General features: G+C 43.7%; 1 protein-coding gene across 1 annotated transcript in view; it reads right to left on the reverse strand.

The window, feature by feature from the left end:
- Positions 1–14,633, reverse strand: part of RELN (reelin) — a 534,390-nt gene that overhangs the window by 166,263 nt on the left and 353,494 nt on the right. Inside the window, exon 28 of the mRNA XM_033958706.1 lies at positions 2,756–2,991. Within this exon, the coding sequence (XP_033814597.1) occupies positions 2,756–2,991 (236 nt within the window). The remainder of the gene's footprint in view (positions 1–2,755; positions 2,992–14,633) is intronic.

Below are 14,633 nucleotides of genomic sequence, written 5' to 3' on the forward strand. Positions count from 1 at the left end.
TTTAATAGCCTTCTATGCTTGTGAAAGAGTAGGCATAAAATGCTATATTACATACAAACATTCCTCCCCTTTTACAAAAGTGTAGTACAGTTTTTAGCGCCGGTTGCGGCAGTAACAGCTCCTATGCTTATAGGAATTCTATGAGCAATGGAGCTGTTACAGCCACGAACGACGCTAAAAACCACGCTATCATTAATGTAATACAGAATAAACATTAGGTTCTAAGCTCAAGCTTGTTTAGCTTATCCAGTGATGCATATTTCCCAAAGCTAACATATTTCAGTTAATAAATTAAAAATAAAACACTTTATTCTATCTTTGTTGTCTGGAGATTTTATTTTTCAATTGTTGGTCTCGGTTTTTCTTTTCTGCTTTACTGTCTTCTGCTTACTCTCTTTCCAGTGGGTACAGTCCACCTGTCTCCTCCTGTGTTGTTTCATTCCCTCGCTGTACCTCTGACATATTAATCATTCCTTTTTATCTCTTTCCTCCTATTTCTTTTCTGCTTCTCTGTCCATTCAAATATTATCTTTTCTCATGCTCCCATCTTCCATCTTTTTATCTCACCCCTAGCTCTCCCATTTTCTATTTCATTTCTTTCCAGCCTCTTATTCCCTTCTATCTTTCACTATCCTTCTTTCACTCATCAACATGACAACCTTCCATGGTCTTTTTCACATGGTTTCACCAATCCCTACATCTCTCCTCCATCTCCCTCCTTCCACCCTTCAAACTTAGCTTGACCTCCATCCTCCTCTTTCCCCACACCCTTGTAGTCTAACATCTTCCTGAAATGTTTTTCTCTTCTCCCCAACAATTCAGCATCATCTACTCTTCCCCTACCCCCACAGTGCTTGTTCCCCTCCTCTTTCCCCTTAAGATATAGCATCTTCTCCCTCCCATTTACCCTGTACTCCTTTTGCTACAATGCATTGTCTTCCATCTCTCCTTCCCTCTTACAAGTCAGCATCCCTTCCCCCTTAAAGTGTATCCCATTCTCCCTCCCAGTGCATCTCTCCTCTCCCACCCCTCTCCCTCTCTCCCTCTGTACATCTCTCTTTCTTTCCCCCTTACAGTGCAGCATCTCTTCTCTTCTTTTCCGTCTTACAGTGCAGCAACTGCCTTTCCCCCTTAAAGTATATCTCCCATTTCCCTTTCCTTTTTCTAGTGCATCTCCTCTCTCCTTATCCCCCTTACAGTGAAGCATCTCCCACTCCTTCCCTCCTTTATACTACAGCATCTCACCTCTCTCCTTCCTCATTTCAGTGGAGCATTTCCCCTCTCCCCTTCCCCCTCACAGTGCAGCATCTCGCCTCTCCCCTTTACCCTCCTATAGTGTAGAATTTCCCCTCTCGCCTTCCCCCGTTATAGTGCATCTTCCTTTTCTCCCCTAAAATGCAGTATCTCATCTCTCCCCTTCTCTTCCTAATAATGCAGCACATCCTCACTCTTCCTTCTAATGGGGCAGAAGTGGCCACACAAACCCCAGCAGCCTGCCTTAATTTTCTGTGAGTTGTATTCCTTCCTCAGGTTGCAGTAGAATGGAATCCTATTAAGCGCCGCTTGAAACTGCAATGCACGGAAGGGGCAGCACTCAAAAGAGAAAACTGCTGGGGTTTGTGCGGTTGCGTCCTTTTGCCTTTGTGCTTCATGCTGCTACTGCTGCCACCCCCTCAGAGCCACTGTCTTTGACACCCTTCCAGGGTCCATGTGAAACACCAGAGTGTTGCAACACCCTGGCTGAGAGTCACTGCTCTAAAACCTGCAATGAGTCTATTATTATGCGAGATGTTTCAAAGAGAACAATTTACAATTTTGTAAGCATCTTAAAGCTTTCTTTCTATAGCTGCTTTTAAATGAACATTGCATCATTTTTTTTTATTTGTTTTACTATTTAATTTGTTTTATGTTTGAATTATTTAGGGGTTCTTTTACTAAGGCGCGCTAATCAATTTAGCACGCACTAAATGCTAAGGTGCCCATAGAATATAATGGGCACCTTAACATTTATCGCGTGCTAATCTGTAGCGCGCACTAAATCGGTAATAAAAGTTTTGATTTTTTTTTTTTTAATGTATTTTAAGTTGTAAATTGTCTAGTACCCGGGATAGCGCAGTCTAGCTTTTTAAAAAATATGTAAATGAATGAATGAATTAATATATTACAAGGTGATACTTGAGAGGGTTCAGAGAAGAGCGACAAAAATGATAAAAGGTATGGAAAATCTTCCATACGCAGACAGGTTAGAAAGGTTAGGGCTCTTCTCCCTGGAGAAGCAGAGACTCAGAGGAGACATGATAGAGACATACAAGATCATGAAAGGCATAGAGAAGGTGGAGATGGACAGATTCTTCAGCCTAGTGGGAACCACAAGAACAAAGGGGCACTCAGAGATATTGAAAGGGGACAGGTTCAGAACTAATGCTAGGAAATTATTTTTCACCCAGAGGGTGGTGGACACCTGGAATGCGCTTCCGGAGGTTGTGATAGGACAGAGTACATTACGGGGTTTCAAAGAGGGATTGGATACATTCCTGAAGGATTCGGGGATTGAGGGATACAGACAGAGGTAGAGATAGGACTATGAAAGGTTAATAGATAGAAGGAAAAAGGGGAATGAAGGGTTTCAGACTTTACAGGTCATGGACCTGATGGACCGCCGCGGGAGCGGGCTGTTGGGCACGATGGACCTCTGGTCTGACCCAGCGGAGGCAACATCTTATGTTCTTATGTTAGGAAAATAGGAAATTCCTACCTGGCAGCAAGAGATTTTGGTATGATAATAGTAATCCTTCTCCAGTCTTCAAAGTCTCCAGTGTAGTACACAGTTGGTTCACCTAGTTCTTGAGAGCTTCCTTCACAGCCTTTTGTTCCAGGGGATGCAGAGTAGCATCCTTCTTTTACCAGTGACCACGACAGACCGGCATCGTGGGAGTACTGGAGCTGAACTGGTGCAGAGCTACTGAACTGATTAGTGCAGTCTATGTTCAGCTAAAAAAAAAAAGAATAATAATTACATAGTGACATAGTAAATGACGGCAGATAATGACCCGAATGGCTCATCCAGTCTGCCCAACCATACATGCTCCATAAATTCATTTAGTTTAAATGGTCCTTTTTCTTAGATATTTCTGGGCCAGAAACCCAGAGCCCTGCCCGGTAGTGTGCTTAGGTTCCACCTACTGGAGTCTCCATCAAAGCTCACTCCAGCCCATCTTAACCGTCCCAGCCATTGAAGCCCTCCCCAGCCCGTCCTCAACTGAATGTCCACCTACGGGACACAGGCCGTGCAAGCCTGCCCAGGGGCCTTAGTTCCTTCAATGTATACCCATTATTTTCTGATCACGATGTTAATTTCTATAAATGTTTGCTAATACTCTCCCAGAAAATGAATTAATATGAACCCAGGGGCACAGAAATTTGTGGAAAAGTATGCAAGCCAATTAAAGATCAGGTGGTCTTCTGAGAGCTAGTTTTATAACAGCGCATCTACATGAAAAGTTCAAAAAATGCATCTATAGTTGGGCTATTTAACAAAGGCATCCCCCCAAAAAAGTTGCAGTATTGGCAGCAATTCCCACACATTGCCTACATCTGACCCAGAAGTATCTCTGCAGCAGAAGGGAGTATTCTGGGTTAGTGGCAGGAGGCATGTGAGAGTCACTGCCGATACAGCAACCCGAAGAAGCAAACCTTGGCTTACAGGGGAAGAGAGGAAGGAAAGTTGGTGGCACAGAGCGGGGAGAAGGGGTGAAAGGAATTTCAGGAAGGAAAGCTGGTGGCACAGGGGGAGGAGAGGGTGAGAGGAAGGAAAGATGGTGGCACAGGGGGAGGAGGGGGAAACATGCTTGGATAAGAGAGAGAGAGAAATGTTGGACAAAGGTCAAAGAGGCCAAATTTAGAATGGAGGAGAATCTAGCGAAAAACATCAAGAAGGGCAATAAACCCCTCTTCAGGTATATTAGTGACAGAAACAGAAACACAGGCGGGATAGTACGCCTTAAGAAACCAGACGGGAACTATGTAGAATCAGACTCTGAAAAGGCTGAACTATTAAATGAATACTTCTGCTCAGTCTTCACCCGTGAGGCGCCGGGATCCGGCCCTCAGCTGCAGACAAGGGATAGCTCTGCAGACCCATTTCGAAATTTCGAGTTTACACCCAGCACTGTCCACTTTGAACTATCTAATCTCAAGGTTAACAAAGCAATGGGGCCAGACAACCTACACCCCAGGGTACTCAGGGAATTAAGTGACGTCTTGGCAGAACCGCTATCCGCGCTCTTCAATCTCTCCCTTAGTACAGGTAAAGTCCCATTGGACTGGAAAACAGCTAACGTCATTCCACTCCACAAAAAAGGATGCAGGACGGAGGCTGCTAACTACAGACCAGTGAGTCTCACGTCAATAGTGAACAAGCTAATGGAAACTCTAATCAAACGCCAATTGGATACGATCTTAGACGAGGAGAATCTACGAGATACGCGTCAACATGGATTTACTAAGGGGAGGTCCTGCCAATCTAACCTAATCAGTTTCTTTGATTGGGTGACAGGGAAGCTGGATGTTGGGGAGTCCCTAGACATCGTATACTTGGATTTCAGCAAAGCAATTGATAGCGTGCCACACCGCAGGTTGTTGAACAAGATGAGCTCTATAGGATTAGGAGACACATTGACAGCATGGGTTAGGGACTGGCTTGGAGGTAGGCTTCAAAGGGTGATGGTGAACGGCACCCCCTCCGAAAAGACGGAGGTGATCAGTGGAGTGCCGCAGGGCTCGGTCTTGGGCCCGATCCTATTCAACATCTTCATAATGGACTTGGCTGAGGGACTTCAAGGTAAAATAGCGCTATTCGCCGATGACGCCAAACTATGCAATGTAGTAGGCAGGAATACGTCAGACCAAAGCACAGGGCCAGACGGAAACTCAATGCCTGACAGTATGGTGCACGACCTACTCCTACTGGAGCACTGGTCCAGGACCTGGCAACTCAGTTTCAATACCGGAAAATGTAAAGTCATGCACCTGGGCAGCCAAAATCCATGCAAGACGTACATCTTTAATGGTAAACTCCTACAAAGGACTGTAGCAGAACGTGACTTAGGGGTGATCATCAGTGAGGACATGAAGACTGCCAAGCAAGTGGAGAAAGCTTCATCTAAGGCTAGACAAATCATAGGTTGTATACGTAGGGGTTTCGTCAGCCGGAAGCCCGAAGTCATTATGCCATTGTACAGATCCATGGTGAGACCCCATCTGGAGTACTGTGTACAATTTTGGAGGCCGCATTACCGCAAAGATGTGCTGAGACTTGAGTCGGTCCAGCGTATGGCCACCCAGATGTTCTCGGGGCTCAAGGATCTCCCGTATGAGGAAAGGCTGAAAAAATTGCAGCTATACTCACTCGAGGAACGCAGAGAGAGGGGGGACATGATCGAGACGTTCAAATATCTCACGGGCCGTATAGAGGTGGAGGAGGATATCTTCTTTTTCAAAGGCCCCACGGCAACAAGAGGGCATCCGTGGAAAATCAGGGGCGGGAAACTACACGGTGACATCAGGAAATACTTCTTCACCGAGAGGGTGGTTGATCACTGGAATAATCTTCCACTGCAGGTGGTCGAGGCCAGGAGCGTGCCTGATTTTAAGTCAAAATGGGATCGCCACGTGGGATCTCTTCACAGAGAGAGGTAGGGGAGGGTTGTTGGGGTGGGCAGACTTGGTGGGCCGTGGCCCTTATCTGCCGTCTATTTCTATGTTTCTATGTTTCTATGACATAGGGTGGAGGGCAGGGAGAGATGATGCATGGGGAGAGAGAAATGTTTCACATGATAATGGAGGGGAGGAAGGGAGAGATGCTGCATGGAATTGACCCAGGGCACAAGGCAGAGAGATGGTAGACAGTGGGAAAGAAACAGAAAGTTGGATATGGCATTTGAAAAGAAGGTACAGAGATGAAAGGTGAATGGTGATGAGCACGGGGAAAGAAGAAAACGTCAATGGGCAGAAGACCCCGGTGAGCGAGTTAACAGAAGACAAACAGAAACCAGAGCCTGGGACCAACATGATTTGAATAATAAGATGACCAGACAATTTAATAATTTTATTTTCCATTTTGTGATTACAATTCAGGTCCTTGTCGACTTATGACCTATGCAACTTACGATGGTTCGACTTTACGACGTGTTTCCCCCATCTCCCATCCCAGCCCATACTAACTATTTTTACCCCTCACCGCTGGACCACGAGGGAAAAGGTACGTGGGGAGGGGTAAAAAATACTGTAGTTAGTATAGGCCGACTTACGTCCAGATCGACTTGCAACCTGTCAGTCGGAAACAATTGTGGTCGTAAGTTGACGAGGACCTATATATCAGATTTGAAATGTGTATCCTGCCTGATCTCGTGTTAGCGAGCATGAGCTAGGACCTAAAAGAGAGAGGAAAAGTCTTTTTTTTTTTTATTTACACCACAGCACCGGCGAGGGGTTAAAGAAGGCAAAGGTGTGTGGGGTGTATGAAGAGGCTATAAAAATAAGGCCGCCAGGCCATTAAAAAAAAAAAAAACGCCCGATTGGACAGGAAAAGTGAATCGAATCGAAAAATCAATTCAATAGGCCAAATCGAATTGAAACATTTTTCCCTGAATCAGGCAGCACTATTGCATACTTCAGTTGGGCCATTCTTTCACATCAGTACTGGTGAAGTCATTACCATCTGAAAGTTGCTTTTGTAGCCTATGTGAAACTAAAAAGCCGAGTTCTTGGTGGCCAGTTATCATCATTGCTGTAAAAAAAATCCACCATCATATTGGACAGTAATTGTCATCCGTGTCTAGTGATATCTAATAATTTCATCATCCTGTTACATACAATATATCATTATAATAAAGTCATAAATAAATATAATATCTATATGATATGTCTAGAGGAGTTCATTATATTTGAAGATCCTGCAATATTTCTTTGTGTCTTGTTATCTGTTCTAGTTATAGAACTATGGGAATTGTCTTTGAAGAAGCGCCTGTAAACATCTGATCTTTTTAATCATTCTTCTAGTGAATTATTGAGGAGCTGTATCCACCAGTTGTGTAAGGGCCATGTAGTGGTGGCCAGCTCATTAAAATTACATTGCAGTAGACCCCTAGAAATCACAGATGGGAATTCATTATAAACTCAATAAAATTTTGATTAGGGTTTAGAAACAAGAGCTTATCAAAGCCAATGAAATGTCATTTTAGACCATATTTTGATGTGTTGCCATCACACAGAAAGTGTTGTAAATCTTCAAAGATAACAACGGTAATTGCAGTCTAAGGGTTCTATCGTGGGCCAGCGAGGTAAATGTTCCGACGCTCATAAGAATTCTATGAGCGTTGGAGCTTTTACTTCATCGGCCCATGGCAGAAACCTCTACCACAGCATGGCAAAAGCCAACGTTAATTCATTATAACACTTGCAGATTTTTTTTTATTATTATTTATTTCAGGATATAACAATTTGTGAAGTTCTAAGTCATTTCCATTTTAAATTTAAGAAATAATTAACCTTCTAATGGAATAGTCATTAACTCTCAAACATTCATATCTCCTTTATGGCTGATAATCTTATGGTCATAACTGCATTCATTTTGGCCACTGGGGGCAAGTGTGACAAGAATATTGCCTTAGATGTACAGCAAGAAACCACTTTTAGTACACTGGGCCCTTGGAGAAGAATTAGAGGCAATGAAGATGCAGAGAATAACTTTGTAGAGGTGATCTAGGTCAGATAACAACCATTTAGGTTGGTGGATGCAAAAAGTACCTAGCATTATTGACAAAAAGAGAAAATAACATAATATTAAAAAAACATAAAAACTCACTTTTATACTGCAATACCATTAAGTTTGATGCAGCATACAAAAGAAAAATGTGGATACAATAGATGGAATACGTCAATTACCGAAGGATCTAATAAACAGATATATTTTTAGATGTCGCCTAAATTGTTGATAAGTGTATATATACTGAGCCTTTTCTAAGATATGTATAGTACTGCCAAAGAAGCACATATATATGGCTCCATGCACACACAGAACAGCCATTTTAGTAAAATCCATTTTCAAAAGAAGAGCAAATTCAAGTTGGGCTTGGCTTGTGTTAACTGCTGACTTTAGTACTTATGAGTTTATTTTAGAAAAGCCTTCCACTGTAAACTAGGTTTGGAAGATCTCTTTCTCAAATAATGCAATGGACAGCCACATAAAAGTGAACAAACTTTCACGTGTTTTTAGAATGGTCATTCCCAGGGACAACGTTGGCCTGAGTTTAAGATTTGCACATATACAGGGAGAAATTCTATGGAGTCCCCTATTTGTGGGTAGGCAGGAAGGCATGTAATTGGTGGCATTTAAGTAATTTAAGTTTGTAAGTGGTTACTTATGGGATAAATAACTATTTAGTAGAATACAGACTAGCAGAGAAGTAAATGCATTGGCAATATAGGTGATATGAAAAGTTTAATAAACGATAATGCCATGAATTGAAGACGCAAATGCTACATCCAGCACCTTTAGTAGGCCTCTTATTATTTAATTATCCTCCACCTGTGCAAACTCCAGGAAGAAACACAGATGCATCTATAACACTTTCTGCAGAACCGGCATAAATAGATACAAGTGGCAAATTTAGAAGAGAAGAAATATATGTATTTTCCGTTCCAAAACTTGCTCCTACTTTCAAATATACTGCCCATGTCTACTTATACTGTCAAGTGGTGTCATTTACATGTTCCAGTGGAGGATTTTAGAAATCTGCATTTCTATGGGGAACTGATTAAAGAACTATCCTCCAAAAATCTAACTTTTGCAATTGGAACTGGTGCTGATTGCCATCTAAGGTACATATGTAGGGTTATCAGATTTTATGTTCATAAAATCCGGACCCATAGCCACACACCCCCAGGACCGCCCAGTTCCACCCAGCCCCGCCCTGTTCGGCCCACATCACGCCCCGTTCCGTCCACATCATACCCCGTTCCGCCCCAGCCCTGGCCCCCTCAAGTGTTGAGAAATGGGTCGGGAGGGCATCTGTGCATGCACAGATGTTATATGATGATGTCCCGAGCTGGAAGCTTTTCAAAACCCAAAGTGACGGGTTTTGAAAAGTCTTCCAGATGCCTGGATATGGCCTCTAAAAAGAGGACATGTTTGGGCAAAACCAGGCATCTGGTAACCCTATACAAATGTATTATTGTTCTAAAAAATGTAATACAAATATACTTTGAAGGATCACAATCTGCGCATAATGCATATTTCTATTTTGAATTTTTGGTGTCAGGTCAAAAGCGCGCCGGGACAAAGGCGCGCGCAGACAATTGAGCGCAGCGCGGAGGCATGCGCCGCAGAAAATTACTGTTTTTAGGGCTCCGACGGGGGGGGGACCCCCCCACTTTACGTAATAGAGATTGTGCCACGTTGTGGGGGCGTTGTGGGGGGTTTGGGGGGTTGTAACCCCCCACATTTTACTGAAAACTTCACTTTTTCCCTGTTTTTAGGGAAAAAGTTAAGTTTACTATAAAATGTGGAGGGTTACAAGCCCCCATACCCCCCATAACACCGGCGCGATCTCTATTAAGTAAACTGGGGGGGCTCCCCAACAAAACCCCCCGGCGGAGCCCCTAAAAACAGTAATTTTCTTCGGCGTGCGCGCCTTTGTCTTTCGCAGGGTTGTCTATGAACCAAATTTTTGGTTACTTATGCTATATTATCTAAGGGGGGGTCTATCTATATTCTATGCATATTAGTCTGTTGGCATGGAGGTTTTGTGTAGGGATGTTTAGTAACCCAACAGTCTTAGTTTTCCCAGTAGATGTATTGATGTTTTAGAGCCTTCTTCAAAATGGTGCTGTTGACTCATCGGTGGTCTTGCAGTACCACCACTCGGGGGTTCAAGCTGCCATGTAAAGGCTTTCTTCTGTTATTTGATAGCTTTTAAACCATAGTGGCATCATTTTGAAAAAGGCAGTCACTGGGAAAGGAGCAAGTGGGGAACGATCCACCCCCTGTCACCCTGGAACCTCTGTGGTGAGTCAGGATTACGTGGATAGGCTAGCTGGCTAGCAGAGCGCTGATGTGGGATGGGGTACTGATGAGGGGAAGGGTTCCCAAGTAAATAAGCAAAGATTGGCTCATATCACCATAGTCCCTGGAGCTGAGCCTGGCCCCCCTGGTAGCTATATGAACTTTGCACCACTGTAAAAACCTTGTTTGAAAAAAGTGATCTTTGATTTGCCTATGCAAACTTAGGCTCCCTTTTATGAAGCCACGTTAGGGTTGTATTTTTTTTTTAAATCACGAGTCGCTGCAGTGAAAGCTCTGACGCCCTTTCCATTGCAAATGCAAGCAGTGTCTCACTTCCAGCTCACCACCTTTATAGGACCCCCAGGGACCCCTGAAGAAGACTTTTTGTCGAAACGCGGACCGTGTTGGGTCCTGTATCCCTAGCGGACTAGGTCCTTTAAGGCTTTTATGTGGATGATTTATTTTTATGTGGATGAAATTATTTTATGTGGATGATTTCAGTGTACCTTTGGAACTTTGACACTTTCAAATAAAGTCCATTTGGGAACATCGTCACTCCACAGAGTTTTTTTTGGTTTTCTCTGAATAAAAAACCCTAAAGCAGCTTCATAAAACGGGGCTTTAATGAATATAGGGGTCCTTTTATTAAGGCGCGCTAACCGATTTAGCGCACGCTAAAAATTAGTGCATGCTATAGGCTAAGGTGCCCATAGAATATAATGGATGCCTTAGCATTTAGAGCGCACTAAATCAGCGTGCCTTAATAAAATTAAAAGGACCCCATATTGCAGTGATTTGACCGCTACACTATAAAACACTGCAACGTACCTTTTGCCATAGGATGTCACCCCTGCTTTAAATATAGGGCTTTTCACATCACTGTTTAAATTTCTTGAGTGTTAAATGAAAGATTCAAGCACTGGCTTAGATGCTCATTAAAAATGGCAAGCCGTGTTTTTATGGCAAATAAACAAAAAGTTTTCTGCTAAATGCTTGGAATATTTCCTGGCTTTCTACAATTAGGGACTCATCCAATAAAATGTAATGGAAATAGGAGAGCAGGATAAAAATGTAAATTTAGGCAACACATAAGAGCATTAAAACAGCATTAGGGTTATGACTTTGAAATGAATAGAGCTTTGACTGAAAGCTCCCACAGCATTTTGGATTTGACGGCTTATGCTGATGCACTGAGCAATGACAGTCCCCACCAGATGCTCCCACATGACTATCTGTACTTGTACATGTGAAGCACATAGAGCCAGTGCAAGGATCGAGAGTTTTCTAAATAAACTTTCAGTCTTATACTTCCCTCGAATTACTTTCAGATCACTAGCCTGCATATGGGAAGGGGTAAAATGCGGACCTCATGAACCTCACGGATCTAAAACCGCACGTCCTTAAAAATCTCAGGTCCGTGCCACTTGTAGTCTCTGGTTCTGACAGACCTCTATGACAATTTAGCTCCGACGGATCCTAACCTATGCTGAGACTAAAAGTGGCGCGGACCTCAGATTTTTAAAGATGTGCAGTTCAGATCCGCGAGGTCAGATGCACTGCAGACCTTTGCACACATTTTTTAATTCCCCCCACCAAAACCCAGCTATTTGCCATCCAGTGTCGTATCGCGGGGGCTCTTGGAATCAACGCGGAGGGAGAGATCTGGAGGAAGAGACGATCGGGCTAATTAGCAAAAGCCACGGTGCGCCTCCTCCCTCCTTAGCCATTAGGGAAGGCAGAGCCGGGGGCCTGAGCTGAACGTGCAAGGAAAGCGATGGAATAAGCTAAAAGGCGGACTTGTCAACGCACGGACCTCAGATTTTTAAGGACGTGCGGTTTTAGATCCGCGAGGTCCGTGTTTTACCCCCTTCTCCTAAGATTTTGAAAATTAAACTCAGGAATCATGATAACCTGCTGGATTGCCAGAGGTTGTGGTAAGAGCCAATAGCCAGGCTGGTTTTAAGAAAGGTTTGGACAATTTCCTGGAGGAAAGATCCATAGTCTGTTATTGAGAAAGACATGGGGGAAGCCACTGCTTGCCCTGGATCAGTAGAATGGGATCTTGCTACACTTTGGGGTTCCGGAGTCTTGCTACTCTTTGGAGATTCTGCATGGAATGTTGCTATTTGGGATTCTGGAATCTTGCTTATTCTGAGATAATGGAATGTTGCTACTCTTTGGGTTTTGGCCAGTGACCTGGACTGGCCACCCTGAGAACAGGCTACTGGGCTTGATGGACCATTGGTCTGAACCAGTAAGGCTATTTTTATGTTCTTAACCTATTTTCAGGCAAACTTAAAAGCTCTTGAGCCAATTAACCCCCCTTTTACAAAGTCACATTAGGCTTTTTTTATCACTGGCCGTGACGGTATTAGCTCTGATGTTCATAGGAATTCTAGGAACGTCAGAGCTAATACCGCCATGGCCGATGATAAAAAAGCCTAACACAGCTTCATAAAAGAGGGCCTAAGTGATTTAGATGGCCAGGAAAGGCTCCTACCTATTTAAATTGCTCAGGGCCACCCAACTGCAGATATTCAGTGGCACTAAACTGGGCAGTACTGCTGAATATTGATTCTCACTGGCCAACAAAAAAGTGGGAGATCGGGGTGTTGAAGGGACGGCATTGGGGAGGAGCCAGAAGTTATGCAGGTGCCATTTATATTCAGTACTGGCAGCCACATAGCTGAATGGGCAAATTTAGGACAGTTCAAAAAGTGACCTAAATTCAAGTGCTTAGCTTTGTGGGCCCTGACTGAATATTGACCAAGACATGCATAACAAAAAAGAAATTCCCTCCTCCCTCTCACAGGGCTCCAATCCTTCTTTCCCCTCCCCCCCCCCCAACTATGCAATCCCTACCTTCTCACACCCCTCTAACCCACCCCACTAGGGACTTCAGGATAGTATCTCCCCCATCATACCTGTAATCCCTAGTGGTCTAGTGGGGGCAGGAGCGAAGTCCTTTGCTCCTACCCCTAGCAGCTGCCTTTTCCAAAATGGCTGCCACACCTTCTAGGGGCAGCATTATTATACCTCATTAGCACTGCAAGCTTGCCATGAGAGGTCACGGCAGCCATTTTAGAAAAACAACTGCTAGGAGCAGGAGTGAATGGGCTTTGCTCCTGCCCCCACTACCCCTGTGGGACCACCAGGGGGAGCCTATCCTGTATGTTGGAGGAGGTGGGTTTTTGCATGGGAAAGGGAGAGGGAATGAGTCTTGTGATGGGGGAAAGGAGACCCGAGTCCCGTGGCAGGGTACAGGGATCAGGACCAGTAAGGGAGGATCAGAGCTCTTCTGCAAATTTATTTTTGCTACGTGGGTCCCCGCCAATATTCAGTCGGGGTCCACATAATTGTGATATGTGAGCCCCAGGTAAATAAGCTATGGTGGCCAGCTCTGGAATAATTAACCCTGGATAGCTAGGGCTGATGTTGCCATATAGTCCAGCACTAAATATTCAGGGCTAATTTAGCTAGCCACGGCCAACATTAAAAAAGAAAACACTGACCCCTACTGGTTGAAAATTGACCCATCTGTATACTAAGCTGCATTACAGCAATAATGTATTCTGTTTACCAACACAGCAGCTTTTTTTTATTTTTAACCTTAGCACATGCCCGTGATCCCCTGTCATATGCACAATGGAGATCCCTAATGATAGTGCACGCAACACTGGAGAGACGCATGGTGGGAGACTTGACTCTTGGCCCGGGTCGCAAATTTTGTCAGGTGTGGGAGCACTTCTGGCAGGACCTCACACCGCGTGCTCGCAGTAGACTTTTGAATCTTTAAGATTTTATTCCCACTCTCAGCTGTTGGACCGGCCATGGATTCTTGGGGAGGGGAGGGGATGGGGGGGATGGGAGGGGAACTGATTATATTGTTGAAAATGTTATTTCCTGAATGGTACTACTGTTTGTATTTGCTTCTTACTGCTGGAATAATAAAAATCATTTAAACATAACCTCAGCACATGTTCAAAAAATAATATACTGTAAGTCAAACAAATCCTCTGAATGTTGGTTTGCTCATTTCTAAGCTGGAAAAGCCTACAAGATCTTTAAACACCGATACTTGCCCCAGAATGAAATCAAAGCATGAATACAGTAGGCAACTTTTGAAGTGATTTTAGCTGTCAACCTATAGGAAAAGAAAAAGGTCTGTCTTGTTTTAGCAAAACCAATTCCATTCGTAGTGTTGCTTGCTTGTTTTCTTTTCATGCCTTTGCTCTTTTTCATGCTGAAGATAGTAGAGACTCATGGGAGCTTGGCCAGGGCTGATTCTCTCTAATTGCTGGCAGCAGGAAGGATATTTCTGGCAGACAAGGACTTAGTTGGACAAGAGAAGACATAATATTCGGCAGGATACGAGAGAGGATAGTATCATATGAATGATAAGAGGCTTAGCGAGGAAGAGGTTTTATAAATGCATAAACTATTTTCTGGATTGTATATTTGGATTGGTGATGGTCTGAACGTTGTGCTTTTACATTTATAAAGTCTGAAATTGAAAGAAAGAAAAAAAAAAAAAAAAAAAAGCATGCCAGCAGATGTTTGTCTAGGGACC

Source organism: Geotrypetes seraphini, chromosome 9 (genome assembly GCF_902459505.1).
Source record: "Geotrypetes seraphini chromosome 9, aGeoSer1.1, whole genome shotgun sequence".
NCBI classification, from domain to species: domain Eukaryota; kingdom Metazoa; phylum Chordata; class Amphibia; order Gymnophiona; family Dermophiidae; genus Geotrypetes; species Geotrypetes seraphini.